Here is an 18,451-nt window from a genome sequence, read left to right as displayed (position 1 = left end):
TTAGGCCACTCACAGACTCTAATATTAATCACAATTATCTTATCATTTCCATTTGGAAAGCACTTTTCATTTGGAGGGTCTCAAAGACGGTTCACGTACAAATGAAGACAAAAAAAACAGCAACACATATCTCACTCATTTTCTGATCTTAATCCGATTTTAATCTTAAACATGCAAAAAAGGAGTAAAGGATTTAAATGATGGCTTTTCTTAAGAGAATATATCTTATCTGCTCTATTTAACACAGTGTTCAGTGCTAGATAAACTATTTTTAAAGTTAATTTTCTGATACGGTATGTTTAATACCGTTTGCCCTCATATAAACTTTTAAGAGTTGAATGAATACGTATAAAATAATATTGTAACTAGCTATTTTATTTTGTGCATTGTAGCTAAGATATTCCTAAAATAGAACATGGTGTCAATTAAAGGTTTGTGGCACAGCACTTGCTGAAGATAATAATTAATAAGCATATTCATGGTGTTGAGCAGTCACTGTGCCCATATGTGTATGTTTGTGTGTGTGTGTCTATATATAAAAAGAAAGAGGTTGCAATTGAACAAGCCTTTATTTGGTTGTGTGCAGTCTGTGTAAAATAGCTCTGAAATATCTGTTCTTATTTTCATTTATTCCTGGAAAAAATGCTTCCCCTGCACTTTTTATTCCTGCCGAATCAGCATTTACCACCGTCTATTGAGGACGCACAGAGTGTGCACTCACACACACTCACACACTCTCATACACACTCACACACACACACACACACACACACTCACACACACACACACACACACACACACACACTCACACACACACACACACACACACACACACACACACACACACACACACTCTCACACACACACACTCACACACTCTCACACACACACTCTCATACACACTCACACACACACACACACACACACACTCACACACACTCACACACTCATACACACTCACACACACTCACACACACACACACTCACACACTCTCACACACTCTCACACACACTCACACACACACACTCATACACACTCACACACACACACACACACACTCATACACACTCACACACACACACACACACACTCTCATACACACTCTCACACTCACACACACTCTCACACACACTCATACACACTCACACACACACTCACACACTCTCACACACACTCACACACACTCTCACACACTCACACACACACACTCTCACACTCTCATGCACTCTCATACACACACACACACACTCTCACACACTCACACACACACTCACACACACTCATACACACACACACACTCACACACACTCACACACTCTCATACACACTCGTACACACTCACACACACACACACACACACACACTCATACACACTCACACACACTCACACACACTCATAAACACTCATACACACACTCACACACACACACACTCACTCACACTCACGCACACTCACACACACTCATGCACACTCACACACACACACACACTCACACACACTCACACACACTCATACACACAGCAAACCCAGCTAGGTTTTCAGCCTCAGGAAAAGGATTTTGCCTTCCCTAAAACTAAAATAAAATCTTTAATCCTAAAAATATGGTGCTAGCGGAGCCTGGTCTGCGGTTCAGGGCGGACACCTCAGGACAGGCGCTGACTGACCCCCCCACAGGGCGCTATATTAGGGTGAGAGGTGAGGTAATTAGGGGATGGAGCAGAGTGCTTGTTTTCACAGGAACCTGAGTTTGGCACGCCCGTTTGGAGAGAGCTGTTTGTCAGGCACAGAGCTCTGCGCGGCGTTGATGTTAGTCCTGAAGGATGTGGCTGGCTTTGTGGCAACGGCACAGTGTGTGTGTGTGTGTGTGAGTGTGTACGAGTGTGTGTGAGTGTGTGTGAGAGTGTGTATGAGAGTGTGTGAGTGTGTGTGAGTGTGTATGAGTGTGTGTGTGTGTGTATGAGTGTGTATGAGAGTGTGTGAGTGTGTGTGAGAGTGTGTATGAGAGTGTGTGAGTGTGTGTGAGAGTGTGTGAGTGTGTATGAGAGTGTGTGAGTGTGTGTGAGTGTGTATGAGAGTGTGTGAGTGTGTGTGAGTGTGTATGAGAGTGTGTGTGTGTGGGTGTGGGTGTGTGTGTGTGGGTGTTTGTGTGTGGGTGTGGGTGTGAGTGCATGCTCATTTATGTTTGCGTTTGTGTGTGTAGTTGTGTTTGAGTGTTTGTGTGAGTGTGTACATTTGTGTGTGATTGAGCATGTGTGTGTGCATGCATGTGTTTGAGTGTGTGTGCCTGTATGGTATTGAGAGTGTGTGTGTGTGCCTGCATGTATGTTTGAGAAGGTGTGCACTTGTGTTTTAGGGTGTGTGTGTGCTTGTGCTTGAGCGTGTGTGTGTGAGTGCATGCATGTCTGATTGAGTGTGTGTGTGTATATATCTGAAAGTGCATGGTATTCAGAGTGTGTGTGTGTGTATGTCTGAACGTGCATGGTATTGAGTGTGTGTGTGTGTCTATGTCTGAAAGTTCATGGTATTGACAGTGTGTGTGTGTATGTCTGAAAGTGCATGGTATTACATTACATTACATGGCATTTAGCAGACGCTCTTATCCAGAGCGACGTACAACAAAGTGCAAATCAAACACAAGAACAAGTGCAAAGAGGACCTGAGAGGACAGTACAGTTCCGAGTCCTAGTGTAAACATACAGAATATCAGAACCCTTGAAGAGTACAATCAACTTTCAAACTAGCATACCACAGTTGGCGGCTAGAATACAACAATACAACAGCCAATAAAAAACAACAATACCTATACAAGTAACAATATCTATACAATCTATACATAAGTGCCATTGAGAGTGTGTGTGTGTGTGTATGTCTGAAAGTGCATGGTATTGAGAGTGTGTGTGTGTGTGTGTGTATGTCTGAAAGTGCATGGTATTGAGAGTGTGTGTGTGTGTATGTCTGAAAGTGCATGGTATTGAGAGTGTGTGTGTGTGTGTATGTCTGAAAGTGCATGGTATTGAGAGTGTGTGTGTGTATGTCTGAAAGTGCATGGTATTGAGAGTGTGTGTGTGTGTGTATGCCTGAAAGTGCATGGTATTGAGTGTGTGTGTGTGTGTATGTCTGAAAGTTCATGGTATTGAGTGTGTGTGTGTGTGTATGTCTGAAAGTGCATGGTATTGAGAGTGTGTGTGTGTGTGTGTCTAAAAGTGCATGGTATTGAGAGTGTGTGTGTGTGTGTATGTCTGAAAGTGCATGGTATTGAGTGTGTGTGTGTGTGTGTATGTCTGAAAGTGCATGGTATTGATAGTGTGTGTGTGTGTGTGTGTATGTCTGAAAGTGCATGGTATTGAGAGAGTGTGTGTGTGTGTGTGTATGTCTGAAAGTGCATGGTATTGAGAGTGTGTGTGTGTGTGTGTGTGTGTGTCTGAAAGTGCATGGTATTGAGAGTGTGTGTGTGTGTATGTCTGAAAGTGCATGGTATTGAGAGTGTGTGTGTGTGTATGTCTGAAAGTACACGGTATTGAGAGTGTGTGTGTGTGTGTGTGTGTATAAGCTGTGAGAATGTGAGATGGCCATCTCTTTCAGCATTACAGTTTTCCTCAGAGGGTGAGGAGGTTTTCTCTGCAGGCATACCTGGCCTGACCTCTGCTGTGTGTCCCATTTCAGGCGGCGTTTCAGGTCCCCGCAGGGCGGGAGGACCTGCCAGTGTGCAGAGGGCCCGGCCCTCACCGCCAGACTCTCGGGGGATTCAGGGAGGGGGGACAAAGTGCAGGAATTGCCGTCCTGTTGCCAACGTATTGTGAAATGTTTCGGCGCCAGGACTGACCTGGACGGGAGAGAGCGCCGAGCCTTCTCCCTGTCACCAGCGCTCCCTGTTTCCGCTGGGGGGGAGGGGGGTGTCTTTAAAAAAGCACCACAAGACGTAGGGCTGTCATCGGTGCTCTGGGGCATTCCAGGCATCCATGGACCCTGCCTCTCTGTCTGCTGTCTGTTCCTCTTCATCACGTGTGAGAATGTGTCTGTCTGCTCCTCTTCATCACGTGTGAGAATGTGTCTGTCTGTTCCTCTTCATCACGTGTGAGAATGTGTCTGTCTGTTCCCCTTCATCACGTGTGAGAATGTGTCTGTCTGTTCCTCTTCATCATGTGTGAGAATGTGTCTGTCTGTTCCTCTTCATCACGTGTGAGAATGTGTCTGTCTGTTCCTCTTCATCACATGTGAGAATGTGTCTGTCTGTTCCTCTTCATCACATGTGAGAATGTCTGCTGTCTGTTCCTCTTCATCACGTGTGAGAATGTGCCTGTCTGTTCCCCTTCATCACGTGTGAGAATGTGTCTGTCTGTTCCTCTTCCACGGAGCTGCATGGATCAGCCTCCCTTGCTGCTCTGAGGATAAGCGCAGCGTGTGGGTTTCTGGGATTCATGATGAATCGCTGGTGTTTTCTCCCCCTTTTCTCTCCTCCTCAGATGATGAATCACCTCCGCCACCAACCTGGCACATAGCTTCACGCACGCCTCACATCTCATTTAATAATAATTGCAATCGTTTGTTATTTAGCTGATGCTTTCATCCAAAGCGACGTACAGTTGATTAGACTAAGCAGGAGACAATCCTCCCCCTGGAGCGATGCAGGGTTAAGGGCCTTGCTCAAGGGCCCAACGGCTGTGCGGATCTTGCAGTGGCTACACGGGGGCTTGAACCACCTTCCAGGACCCAGTCACGTGCCTCAGGCTACTGGCTGCCCCCACTTGAGTTCATGTTGTGCCCCACGGTGCATGATTGACAGAGAGGATGACAGTTATCATTATATTTAGACAGATAAATGGGGAGAGGGGGTGTTAAGGGTTTATCGGGTCACCGGAGAAACCCAGGACCTTGAGGAAATGCCTCAGTTGAAGGATGGGATTGTTGACGGCTCAGCACTGGGGCACAGGCTCTGAGCGATGGGCAAGACTGCCCCCTGCTGGCCTATCCGTGCCACTGCAGCCCCCCTGGCCTTCCCTGGCCCTCACCCTTCCTGGAGCTGAGGGCTGAACAAGGTCCTATGAGGTGAAGCCCCTGATAAGCCTGGTTAACCCTTTACTGAATTAAAGCTACAATAGGTAAGATTCTTGAGTTAAAACATTGTTACAAGACCATTGTAAATCCCTTCCTGTCATTGAAAAAGGCTCACTGACATGTTGACTCACCCTCTGCCTGCGTTTATAGTCCTTAAATTTGGGTTTCAAAATATACAGTTGACGGCCCGACACTCTGTCCCAAAACATTGTATAAATGTACAATAATTCAAGCTCATTGGTTGTAATTGCCACAGCCAATGGTGTTTCAATGTCAGCACATTTACAGAGAAGGGGGAGGGATAAACAGTGTTGTGGCTGCTTTTCCTCTCTTGACTGTTCGAAGTCCGAAATTACCTATTGTACCTTTAACAAACATTTTTTAACAAACAAAATATTTCTGAATGTATGTATGAAATAGGTAGGAAACCACAATAACCATGTGTATGGCTTGCATGGTTTTGTGTGTGTTTATGCCTGTGATTATGTGTGGGTGTGTGTGTGTGTAACATTTTCGTCTAATCTAAGTCAGTAACAAACATACTTCCTCCATCTGTATCCAGTGCTCATTCTTTTATCTTGGATCTTGTGTTGCTCACACATACAAACCCAGATTTCCTTGGCTTCAAATTAAGTTGAGGTAATACAGAACACATGTTTTATGGATTCTTTCCTGTCATAGGGAGAGTTATGGCACACATACACACATACAGAAACAGCACACACACACACACACAAACATCCCAGCAGTGGAATTGTCTGCTAGCCTCTGATCTGCAGGCTGTTTATATGAGCAGGTGCTATGCTGCTGATTGATTTGACCTATGAACGCCAAAACAGACAAAATGTCTGCTCTAACAATACCTCTCACAGCCGACGGTGATAATCTCTGAGTGCCGGTGTGGCCCATGTGTATCTGAGGAAGCGCCATCCCCGGGACGCTGAGCAATGTGTCCAGGTTTGCAATTATGGTCCAATATGTGTAGTAAACGGTGATAGCAACATCTGAGAGCCCCTCTCCGGGCTTGAACACAAGCGGGTACTCAGCTGTGAACTGCTAGCACATACTTACCAGCGCATTTACATACTGTCTGCACAGGAATAGTCTCTTAAGAAGCGACCGGCAGCAGGAAGAGCCTATTGATTTCTGTGAATATTTAATGTAAAAATGCCATCTGATGGAATATGATAGTGTCTGTAGGACTAAGAGGTATAATTTAACCTCTCTCCACAAAAGAGTAAACCAAGATTACCCTTGTGTGAAGAGTGTCCGTCAGACAGCAGGCTGCATTATTTGTTTTTATAAACGTGCGATCTGTTTATGCAGCTCGACGCTGTAGCAATCGAGGCCAAGCGCTACGCTCAACTGCGGCTTCGACTTCGACTGCAGTGCGCCACCTGGAATCCAAACCCGCAACCTCCCAGGGAGACCCCATCACCACCACGCTGCGCACGTTCATGTGCTATAAAATTACTGTTTACAATGGTCATGTAGCAGAAGCCTTCAGCCAAAAGATGAGCGATCACACAAGGGGCTCTGGATCAGTGTGCACCTGTTACCTGGGCGAACTCTGGATCAGTGTGCACCTGTTACCTGGGCGAACTCTGGATCAGTGTGCACCTGTTACCTGGGCGAACTCTGGATCAGTGTGCACCTGTTACCTGGGCGAACTCTGGATCAGTGTGCACCTGTTACCTGGGCGAACTCTGGATCAGTGTGCACCTGTTACCTGGGCGAACTCTGGATCAGTGTGCACCTGTTACCTGGGCGAACTCTGGATCAGTGTGCACCTGTTACCTGGGCGAACTCTGGATCAGTGTGCACCTGTTACCTGGGCGAACTCTGGATCAGTGTGCACCTGTTACCTGAGCGAACTCTGAGCCCCATCATTGTGCTCTCCATCTCCTGACAGTCAGAAGGGAGAATGACACACCTTCTCCAAACCGCATGGTCTGGAACCCCGGGCTGTGATTCCAGGGCAGACAGAGGCGCTCGTATGTAGCGCTCCCCCCGCCCCCCCCCAACGCAGAGTCCCCCCCCTGCTGAGCACCTCCCCCCCCCCATGTGCCGGCCGCACTGGAGGTGAACCCTGGTCCTCAGTGTGCAACTGCACTGATCTGGTACTCATCAGCTCATTCCCAGCTAGACCGGCTTTATCACCAGCTTGGCCATGCAGGTTGACCAGCCCATACCCAGCTTGGTTATGTTGATTGACCAGCCCATACCCAGCTTGGCCATGCGGGTTGACCAGTCCATACCCAGCTAGTCCAGTTTTATGACCAGCTTGGTTGTGCTGGTTGACCAGCTCATACCCAGCTAGTCCAGTTTTATGACCAGCTCATACCCAGTTAGACCAGCTTTATGACCAGCTTGGTCAAATGCTAAATAGTAATGCCCAGAGAAGGAAAACTAAATACGAGTGCCTGTATATCCACTTGTGACTAACATATGCGTGCATGCTTGCGCCACATGTGAACCGTGCGCAAAGCCATCACTAAATATTATTGAACGGTTCCCTTGTAAATTATGAATGCACGTTTAGGCTCATGAAGTGGTATCTGGCTTCCAGTAAGCCAATTTCCCTCTTTGTGATCGCAATCTTGCCAACGATGCAGTTTGTCGTAACAGAAATTAGTTGTGAGATGAGAATATTAAAAATAGAAATGCGAAATGGGTTATTGCATTTAAAACAGGCGGTAACTATATTATCAAACAAACACTTCGCAAATATAGACACTGTTTCCAAAATTAACAATCAGTCAGCCTAATAAGTGTGTGACGACAAAAGTTTAAGCCGTTTTCCTGACCTTGCGTACGTCCTGAAACCAATGACGCAAGACCATCGCTACGCTTTAAAAAAAAATGTATTTACACACATTACAAATATCGTTAGTAAAAGCAGCTAATGTTGAATATACGCGCGGAGGCCAACTCTTTCAGACCCTCCCCGGAGTCCTGGCAGCGTTTGATAAATAATGAATTCGCACCGAGCGACCGAGCAGGAAAGGCTGAGGTCAGGGCTACAATGCAGCATTTCACGCTGGAGCTCGCACGGGGAAGACGGTTCCTCTGGCCATCCGCTGCGGTGACACACGATCGTCCAGGAATCGACATGTCTGTCATTAAGTGCTGCTCGATATTATCGCTGATGTTTTTGTGGCTTGCTCCTCAAGTCCATCCTAAAAGAATTTTCAGGTGTCCTTCTGCCTGCTCTTGCTCCAAGGAGTCAATCATTTGTGTCGGCTCGTCCTCTGTCCCGCGGAATATCCCGAACGACATAAACTCGCTGTAAGTGTTCTGCTAACGTTTTTTTTTTAACCGGGCGAAAATATTGTTGGGTTGCGTGTCTATGTCGTTTTTTAAAGGCACCGTTGCACTAAAACGTCGATTTGTACGATTCACGCGCTTTCTGAAATGTGCACGGAGAGCCATTGAATGAGTGACGAATGGAAATAAATAATAAATACTGTCTTACGAGCATATTTATTTATGACGGATGACGTAGGACATGGAATGTTTCACAAAGTGTGTGGATGATGGATGTGTTGTGTTGGATGGATGTGTTGTAGACCTATACGTAGCAACAACAACAACAACAAAAAAAGAGAGTAAAAATACAAATACATTTCTGTGAATGTGTGTATGTGCGCGCGCGTGTGAAACCCTGCGCTACCTTTGCAGTTTTGACCGCCTGCGCTTTTCCACCCTCACGTGCACTCGTTCCTTTCCCCAGGAGCGTCATAAATGGAACCTTCCCTGAGATCAAAGAGGCGATGTTCTCGCACATCCCGTCTCTGCAGCTGCTGTGAGTGCACATTTAGCGCGTTGCAGTGCGCAAACCGTCACCTACGTGCATGTGGTAGGTACGGCATTTTGGACGTTCGTCCTGTCGTAAGTCACCGGGCGGAATCAGTTGTAGCAGAGCTGCAGTCGTTGGAGAACGCCGGGGGAGTTGCAAGTTCGAGTCGTGGGTGGGGTCGCACCCGTTCCAGCATTTAGCTGAGCCCTCAGTCCTTTCAGTAATTGGACAACATGTAGTCTTAGCTCATGCATAAAACATTAGCATCGCTCTGCGCTAATCAAGCACTCTAGAAGAGGGCATCAGTACTGTAAACACGTTACGGAATGGGAGCAGAGCAGGGCCCAAATCCATAAAACATCCCAGAGTGGGGATGCTGATCCAGGATCGGTTTTGCCTTTGTAGCTGATGGTGGATAAGGTCAGGACAAGGCCCTCCTGCCCTGAGAAACCTTATGAATGTGATCCTAGAGATTTCTGCTATCTCAGAAGTAAGTTCTTTTTAACTTGCTCGGTAGAATTTCAGAAATGGGATGAAGAGTAAAACAAAGAGTAAACTGGGGTCCAATACTCTTGGTTTAAGTCTTCAGAAATGTGATCCTTTTGCAAGTAACGGGCATAGAATAGCTTGTATCTTTTCAAAAGTACCAAAAAGAGTTTGAGTTTTATGTGAGCAATCATTTAATCAAGAGTAGGTGTCAACTGGGGATATCTTGTTTCGGAACCAAACTTTTGAATTATAGATATTAAAAAAAAATGCTGGGTATCTTGTTTCATAACGAAACTCTTAAATTATTGATTGACGGTTTTACCAGTTCCAGGTGATGATTGACAGTTTATATAACCACTGCCCGCTGAGCTCTGACAGGCCCAGCCAAAAAGGATAATTCTGATTGGCTGCTTTTCAAGGAATCAATGAACCCCAATTACTCTCGCCAACTCATAAATTGTGATGTCAGGATGAAGGGTCAGACCACTCGAGCTCAGCTGGCCATGTTTTTCATCTTTTTACTCGCAGTCAGATAAAGGCCACTATCCCGTCGTATACTATTCATATCATATCACAGTAGCAATTGATATTTTAATATTTTTAGTCAGCATGTTCTGGCAGTGTCTCTGCCAAGGGCAACATTATTTTCAAGAAAATACACATTGATACTTCAGATTAATATTTTTTTTAATGCGTTTTAATGCTTTAATACGTTTTGTGTTTTTTTTTTTACACAGGCTTCTTAATTCGAATTCCTTCACCACCATAAGGGATGACGCTTTCACGGGTCTCCCACACCTGGAATACCTGTGAGTATTTTTGAGTATTTTTGAGTATTTTTGTTTCTGCTGTATGTTTGGTTACATAAATGGTCAATAAAAGTCCACTAATTATTTAATGCTTCAGTTTCATGAGCTGCATTTGAAAATGAAGTCAGGTGAAATAGATCAATTTCGGCAGGGGCACATGAGGAGGTTCATTCTTGTGAATGAGGTCGTTATAGGGCCCGTTGACCATACAGTAAAGAGGAAAGGGGGGTTCCCCAAGTCCTCCATCACTTGACCCATGTTACATTACATTTCATTAATGGCATTTGGCAGATGCTCTTATCCAAAGGGACGTGCAGTTGATTAGACTAAGCGGGAGACAATCCTCCCCTGGAGCAATGCAGGGTTAAGGGCCTTACGATCTTATTGTGGCTACACCGGGGATCAAACCACTGACCTTGCAGGTCCCAGTCATGTACCTTAACCACTACGTTACAGGCTGCCCTGGACCATGTGAACATGCCAGAAAGAATGAACTTTTTATGTCTAAAAGGATACAGTCCAGCCTGCCAGGGCATGAAGTGGAGGCAGAAACACTGGGGGTTTTCAAGACCAGGCTCGATACGGTGCTAGATACCATTTCGCTTTTAGGCTAACTAAGCATTAGTTCAGTGGTAGGAAATGGTGAGCATTGCTGGGCTGTAATGGTCCGTTCTCCTCATTATGTTCTGCTGTGTTATGCTGTAATAGAGCCTGCCCCTCCACTTTAGCTAAGCAGGGGGCGGGGGTGACTGAAGTGGCCCTCCTCCGCCCTCAGATTACAGCTCTATGAGATGTATATGCCGCTATATTATCACAGGGTTGGGCTGGTAAAGCGGGAGGTTGCGGGTTTTATTCCCAGGTGGGGAACTGGAGCTGTATGCTTGACTAGCAGGCAGCTCAGGTTGCGGGTTCGAATCCCATATTTTAATGACTTCTGTGCTTTACTGCCTGCCGACTGTTAGAAAATTGATTGGTCGATTGATCGACCGCCCGTCTGTCCCGCTGAATGACGCCTCCGACACGTTTGGATTTCGCAGGTTCATCGAGAACAACAAGATCGAGACGACCGGCAAACACGCCTTCCGGGGCCTGCGGGACCTGACCCACCTGTACGTCGCCATGGCGCCCGTCCGTGTTGCCCTCTGCGCTGCAGTGCGCGCGCGAACCTGATTGGCCCTTCTCTCTGTCACTCTGGCTCCTCTTGCAGGTCACTGGCCAATAACAACATGAAGGCTCTGCCCCGCGACCTCTTCATAGACCTGGATTCGCTCATCGAGCTGTGAGTGGTCCCGGCTCCGCCCGCTGTGTGTCGGCTAGGCCTCAAAATGGCCGCTCGGATCGGCCAACGACCACGCTGTAGATATTCAGGACAGGTTTTTGTGATTTTTCGTTCTAAAACTGGTGGGTCGTCGTCGCATGCGTGGAAAATACACGTCATTCCCCATTTCAATATCTCTTTCCCAGTCAGCAACACCTCTCGCCCAATCGAATTTCGAAGCTTGAAATTCAGCTTCCCATCCCCCCCCCCACCCCCAGCAGAGAGTTGTCCTAGCTCAGCAGGTTTGCTCAATGCCTCAATGCATCAGAAACACAGTATATAGATACTTCTAATTCTTAAAGTTTACTGACAAAAATGTCCCTCTACAGAGTTCAATGTCTGAATTACTGTATTAGTATTTCAGCAACACATGCTTGGCTGGAGTGTAGACCTCAGGTTTGAAGGCCTCGGCCGCAGAACTGCATTAGAAATTTACCGTCTCATCCTTATATCACTGGGTTTGACAGCTGCGCCTGTTGTAATGCAGTCTGTGGTCGAGACGTTTAAACTGGAGGTTTTAACTCCTACGCACTCAAAGCACACTGAAACTGCTCCCAGATTCAGCATCCAGAGCTAAAGCCCTGATGGGTCTGCTCAACCAATCCCAACTCTGTATTTGGTTGTTATGGAGAGACTTATTGAATGTGTTAGTCACTGATCTGATGTGGATGTGTAGTAATTCTACCGTGTCAGTTTTGGTATGAGCTGGGCTTAATGGCAGACACAAATTATATAAAGTAACAAAGTATTATTACTTGTGGCTCAATTGCACCAGGGGAGATCAGAGTACTGAAGTACAGAAGTACAGAAAAGTATTTGAATCCCAAACAATTAGGTGTTTGAGCCAGGTCTGACCCCTGTGCACTCTGACCTCTGACCTGTGGTGTGTGTGCTCAGGGTCTGACCCCTGTGCACTCTGCCCTCTGACCTGTGGTGTGTGTGTGATCAGGGACCTGCGGGGAAACGCGTTTGAGTGTGACTGCCGGGTGAAGTGGGTGATGACGTGGCTGAAAAGCACCAACGCCACGGTGTCGGACATCACCTGCACCGGCCCGGAGGACATGCAGGGCCAGAGACTCAACGACCTGCAGAGCCTGCAGAGCGACTGCATCTCCACCGGTACGCTAAACTACACTACCCAGCATGCCCTGGGGCCGGTACGCTAAACTACACTACCCAGCATGCCCTGGGGCCTGCAGAGCGACTGCATCTCCACCGGTACGCTAAACTACACTACCCAGCATGCCCTGGGGCCTGCAGAGCGACTGCATCTCCACCGGTACACTAAACTACACTACCCAGCATGCCCTGGGGCCGGTACGCTTACTACACTACCCAGCATGCCCTGGGGCCGGTATGGTTACTACACTACCCAGCATGCCCTGGGGCCGGTACACTTACTACACTACCCAGCATGCGCTGGGGCCTGCAGAGCAACTGTGTCTCCACCAGTACACTACACTACACTACCCAGCATGCCCTGGGGCCGGTACGGTTACTACACACTACCCAGCATGCCCTGGGGCCGGTACGCTTACTACACTACCCAGCATGCCCTGGGGCCGGTACGGTTACTACACTACCCAGCATGCACTGGGACCGGTACAGTTACTAGCCTACCCAGCATGCACTGGGGCCTGCTGAGTGACTGCGTCTCCACTAGTGCGGTTACTACACTACCCAGCATGCACTGGGGCTGGTATGGTTACTACATTACCCAGCATGCACTGGGGCCGGTACGGTTTCTACATTACCCAGCATGCACTGGGGCCTGCAGAGTGACTGCGTCTCCACTGGTACGGTTATCACTCTACCCAGCATGCACTGCGGTCATGTTGCTGCAATGACCCCCACAGCCTGTAGGGTGACGTCATCTCCACCTGTACACAGGTAGGCTATATCCATTACCCAGCATGCACTATGGCTGTGACCTGCAGTCGCACACTCAGGTTACACAGCTGTAAGAACAAAACTGCCACTCCCTCTGTACAGTGAGTCTCTGACCGTGGTTTCAGTAACTCGCTGTTCAAACTGACGGCGGTTTCAGTAACTCGCTGTTCGAACTGACGGCGGTTTGTGTAACGCTCAGTTCAAACTGCCACTCTCTCTGTACGGCTGTGAGCCTGCAGCCTCTGACCGCGCCGTGCGTAATGAAGCTATTCATTCAGCACCCTCCCTCCCACGGCTCCCTGATCGATACCCGCTGAAGCTGACAACGCTCATATTCTGCTTAACCGACATCGACGGGTGCTGTATCCAATTTCCCGTTCCTGCTTCGCCACAGAGCTGCCTTAGTGCTGGGTGCGTTTATCACCAATCAGCGCTTTATGCCGCTCCAACTGACCCTGGCCAGCACATGACCCGGTGCATGCTGGGAGATGTAGTTTGTATAATTACTGGACGTGCCTCACCTGTGTGATGGAGCCTATTTCTAATGTTTATCCTATTTTGTTCACTCCCTGCTTTTCTTTTGGTTATGCCTTTGTGCTTCCTTGTTTTGTGTCCTATGCTCGATATATTATATGTGTGTTCATGTTTCATACAGTCTGTGTGTATGTTATGTTTGTTTATGTTATGTATGGTTATGTTATAGGCGTATTTATGTTATATGTGCTTACGGTATACCTGTGATTATGTTATAGATTTGATTGTATTATGTGTGGTTATGCTCTAGGTGTGGTTATGTTGTCTAATATGTTACATTACATTACATTACGCGGCATTACGCTCTTATCCAGAGCGACGTACAACAAAGCGCAAATATGTGTGTTTACTTTACATGTGTGCTTGTTATAGTTATGTTCATGTTATAATAAGTACTCAGTCAATAATATATTATTATTATGTCCTGTATTTCATGACTTTGTGACCCCCCCCCGCCCCCTCCCCTCAGACTTCACCCTGCATCAGTCGGTGGGGGTCCAGTCCCTCTCTGTGGACACCTTCTCCTACAAGAGCGACGTCTTTGTGGCCATCGCCTCTCCCAACACAGGCAGCTGCATGGTCATGCAGTGGGACCACATCGAGATGAACTTCAGAACTTACGACAACATCACAGGTGGGTCCTACCTGGCATACAACAATCGGGTAACAGTGGCTCAGGAGGTAAGAGCAGTCGTCCGGCGGGTGGTTTAAACTCACAACCACCCTATGGAAAGACATATTTAGAGAGGGATGCGTTGAATTGTAAGTTCAAGATTGTGGCATGCAATTTTGTCCGAGTGGCTGTGTTAAAGTAGTACCACAGTGTTCGTGACAAAGATATGTCCTTGAAGCATTTCTTTTGGACCGTACAAATAGTCCCAAAACGGATCTATAAATGCGAGCTGACCCTTAGCGTTCCTCGTTTAACGTCCTCTCCGCAGGGCAGTCTATCGTCGGGTGCAAGTCGGTGGCGATCGAGAGCCACGTCTTCCTCATTGTGGCCCAGCTCTTCGGCGGGTCCCGGATCTACAAGTTCGACGAGGACCAGAACCGCTTCTCCAAGTTCCAGGACATCGAGGTGGCCAAGGTCTCCAAGCCCAACGACATCGAGGCCTTCCAGATCGCCAAGGAGTGGTTCTTCATCATGGCCGACAGCGCCAAGGCCGGCAACTCCACCATCTACAAGTGGAACCACCAGGGCTTCTACTCCTACCAGTCGCTGCACATGTGGTTCCGGGACACGGACGCCGAGTTCGTCAGCATCGAGGGCAAGCCCCGCCTAATCCTGGCCAGCCGGTCCCAGGCGCCCGTCATCTACCAGTGGAACAAGGGCGGCCAGTCGTTCACGCCCCTGGGGGAGATCCCCAACATGGAGGACGCGGTGGCTGTCAAGGCCTTCCGGATCAAGGAGGACCACTACCTGGCGTTGACCCGCTACATTGGCGACTCCAAGGTCCTCAAGTGGACCAGCAAGGATTTTGTGGAGCTGCAGGCGCTGCCGTCGCGGGGATCCATGTCCCTGCAGCCCTTCTCCTTCAAAGAGCGGCACTACCTGGCCCTCGGCAGCGACTACACCTTCAGCGGGATCTACCGCTGGGACGAGGAGGCCAAGGCCTTCCAGCTCTTCAAGGAGGTCTACATCCACGCGCCCCGCTCCTTCACCGTGGTGTCCACCGGCCGGCGGGATTTCATCTTCGCGTCGAGCTTCAAGGGCAACACGCAGATCTACGAGCACGTCATCATCGACCTGAGCTTGTGAAGACGGGGCAGGTCCCTCAGACCCGGCCCGGCCTCGAGCCCCGACCGAGCACTGAGAGAGAAAGAGGGAAGGACTGCGTGACATTATCAGGTATCACTCCATATCCATGCGTGTCTTGCATTTGTATTAAGGCTTTCATCTGAACGGGGTTATAGTTTATCACGTCCCGGGACTGTTTGACGTGCACGTGCGACGACTACGGCCAGTTCCATCAGCTGACAAACACAACGAGAGGTCATTAAGGGTCATCCTTCCCAGGGTGGTGTTTTTCCGGAAAGGTCACTTCCTTCAGTGTTGGAGACCGGTAGCCGCATTTCACAGCAATTGCTTTTTACCCTTACAAGGGGTGTGTGTCTTAATCCTTGCATCGTTTATCCTCTGTCACATTGTTGAATCAAGGCGTATTTAAGGAAAATGTGAGCGTTGTAACTGAGGAGAAGTCCACAAGCACAGTCCTCCAGGCACCCAGCTTCAAAGGTGACTGGATCGGCCAATGCAGCAACAGGTCCAGTGGTAATCTTTGGCGTTATATTGCGTTGCCTATCCATTTGAAATAAATAGTCCCATCAGTGAATATGCACCAGACTATTCTGGAATGTAGGCAGGCAGAACTCCAAAAAAAAAAATGACACAAGGTTATTTTAAAAGGACAATTATCAAAAATTTTATTTGATGAAAGAGGTGTTGGGTTGAGGTGGAAAAGTGAGGTTTCACAAACGATGGGTTGAGCTACCATGAGCTGTCAGTCACTAACATTTTCTCAACCAATCAAAACTATTTTCCCATCACAGCAGAATCCAGTGATTGGCCCACAACAGAATGCATATGATAGCTCCTCCCATTTAATGTTCTATAGAGACTCACGTTCCCACCAATGGCGTTCGGAGAGCTGGATGGGACGGGTCCATGGAAGCCTCGATCGTGGGCCAGGAGCAGATGTTAGCGTGCTCTCTACAGCTGGTCCACAGGGGAGTGACAATGCCACAAATGAACAGATAGACTGGTGTTTCCTCCTCAGCTTCTCCCTGTACAACCCCTTTCTACGTCTCCAGTGTGTTAGACTGGAATATTGTTACGATGCAACATTGCATCAGCCATCTTAGCTGCAACGGCATTGCAATAGAAACGGGAGACGTAGCCTGCTGACATGCTGACTGCCTGAACATCGGCCTCAAGTTTTTTTTTTGCTTCCGTATTTTAAATCATTCCCTATCTCTCAAAATCTTGTAAGGACAAAACTGCGTTTAGAGGGCACTTACAAGTAACCAGTCGTGTAAATAGTATATTTAAACTCGATTAGTTCCGTTTGTGGCCATGGGTAGTGTGGCTGTAGAATAAATCTTGTGATAATCATGTAATAAATCCTGTACTATAAGATAATGAGTCATTCAATTTCCTAGGAGTTAATAAACGACATGTCATTGCAGTTAGCTGGAATTGGCCACACGGCTGTAAGTTCAAGTCCTTAACAACAGTGGCAGTCCCAAACAGTGTTTCAATAAGTCAGCCCGCTTCAACCTTACAGACAGCTCGCGTGGATCAAGTTTTTGTTTACGAAAGATAATGTACCACTATAGTGTGCTATAAATAGTGAGAAAGGCATTGCCAGTTATGTAGGACACAACAGAATACACAAAAGATGGAAGCCAAATATAGCAACCCTTGTTTTCCGTCTGCTACGCCAGTTTGAATGCCAACAGCGTTTGCGCACAGCCTGAAATTCTGTTGCTTGTAGACGCATGTCACTCAAGGCTGAATGTACAATCAGTTCATGTTTATGAAAACTTTGAAACTTTCAATAGCCAGCCTTGACATGCACCTCTGGCAGTATAGACCTACAAACCCTCTTACTAAAATATGCAACTTGTACGTGTACATTTTTGTACGGTTATAAATATACGGATTAATGCGTAATGAATGTTTCCCCTCAAGAATAATGAAAACTCTTTAAGATGACAATAAAAATGGAAATGAATGTCGTGTTTCTTCTCTTTTCTTTTTTTACCTGGATATGGAAGCTTTCTCTTGCATTTAAAAGGCCATCCTATGCATTTAAATGAATTTATTTTATTCCACAATGTTTCAACCACTCTCACACCTGATTGGTTGCTTCCCCCACCTGCTGAACTGTGTCATGGATACAAGGCTGATCGACATCAAGTCACGACACAACCACTGTTCTACAATACCACAGACCCAGTGAAGTTCTGCTGGTTGGACAGCAGCTCAGAGCCTGAAGACCCAGTGAAGTTCTGCTGGTTGGACAGCAGCTCAGAGCCTGAAGACCCAGTGAAGTTCTGCTGGTTGGACAGCAGCTCAGAGCCTGAAGACCCAGTGAAGTTCTGCTGGTTGGACAGCAGCTCAGAGCCTGAAGACCCAGTGAAGTTCTGCTGGTTGGACAGCAGCTCACAGAGGGGAGACCCAGTGAAGTGGCTGTGGAGAATTGGCATGATTTATTTTTTTAAAAATGTTTTTAACTTACTGAATAACGTTCAACAAAATTAGTGCATCATTGCCCGGTCATGCTTTACAATTACTATTTTCATGAGTACACAATGTTTCTGTTTCATTTTTACAATTCTGACAATGCCACAACAAGTACAAGTAAGCTGGTTTCCTTTATTGCTTCTCCCTATTGCCATTACAGCCACACAACAGACAACACTTACCTGTACCTTTTACCTGTACCTTTTATATCTGCCATTTCATATGGGCTCTTTAACCTGCCTTTTTGCTCGTGGTTAGGGAACAGAGCTGAGAGGTTGCAGACTTGACTTGACACAGCCATTGCACCCT

The 18,451-nt window shown here is 47.3% G+C and overlaps 1 protein-coding gene across 1 annotated transcript; it reads left to right on the top strand.

Moving 5' to 3' along the window:
* The first annotated feature begins 8,058 nt into the window (after positions 1–8,058).
* On the top strand, positions 8,059–17,630 carry LOC133130150 (leucine-rich repeat LGI family member 2-like). The gene is made up of 8 exons (XM_061244461.1): positions 8,059–8,345; positions 8,791–8,862; positions 10,083–10,154; positions 11,192–11,263; positions 11,362–11,433; positions 12,422–12,591; positions 14,366–14,530; positions 14,838–17,630. Exons 1-8 carry the CDS (start codon positions 8,083–8,085, stop codon positions 15,653–15,655), a joined length of 1,704 nt encoding a protein of 567 aa, XP_061100445.1. The 5' UTR covers positions 8,059–8,082; the 3' UTR covers positions 15,656–17,630.
* The last annotated feature ends 821 nt before the right edge of the window (positions 17,631–18,451 follow it).

Source organism: Conger conger, chromosome 6, assembly GCF_963514075.1.
Source record: "Conger conger chromosome 6, fConCon1.1, whole genome shotgun sequence".
In the NCBI taxonomy this organism is placed as follows: domain Eukaryota; kingdom Metazoa; phylum Chordata; class Actinopteri; order Anguilliformes; family Congridae; genus Conger; species Conger conger.
Note: the sequence above shows the minus strand (reverse complement) of the source record. Positions and strands in the feature narration are given on the sequence as shown.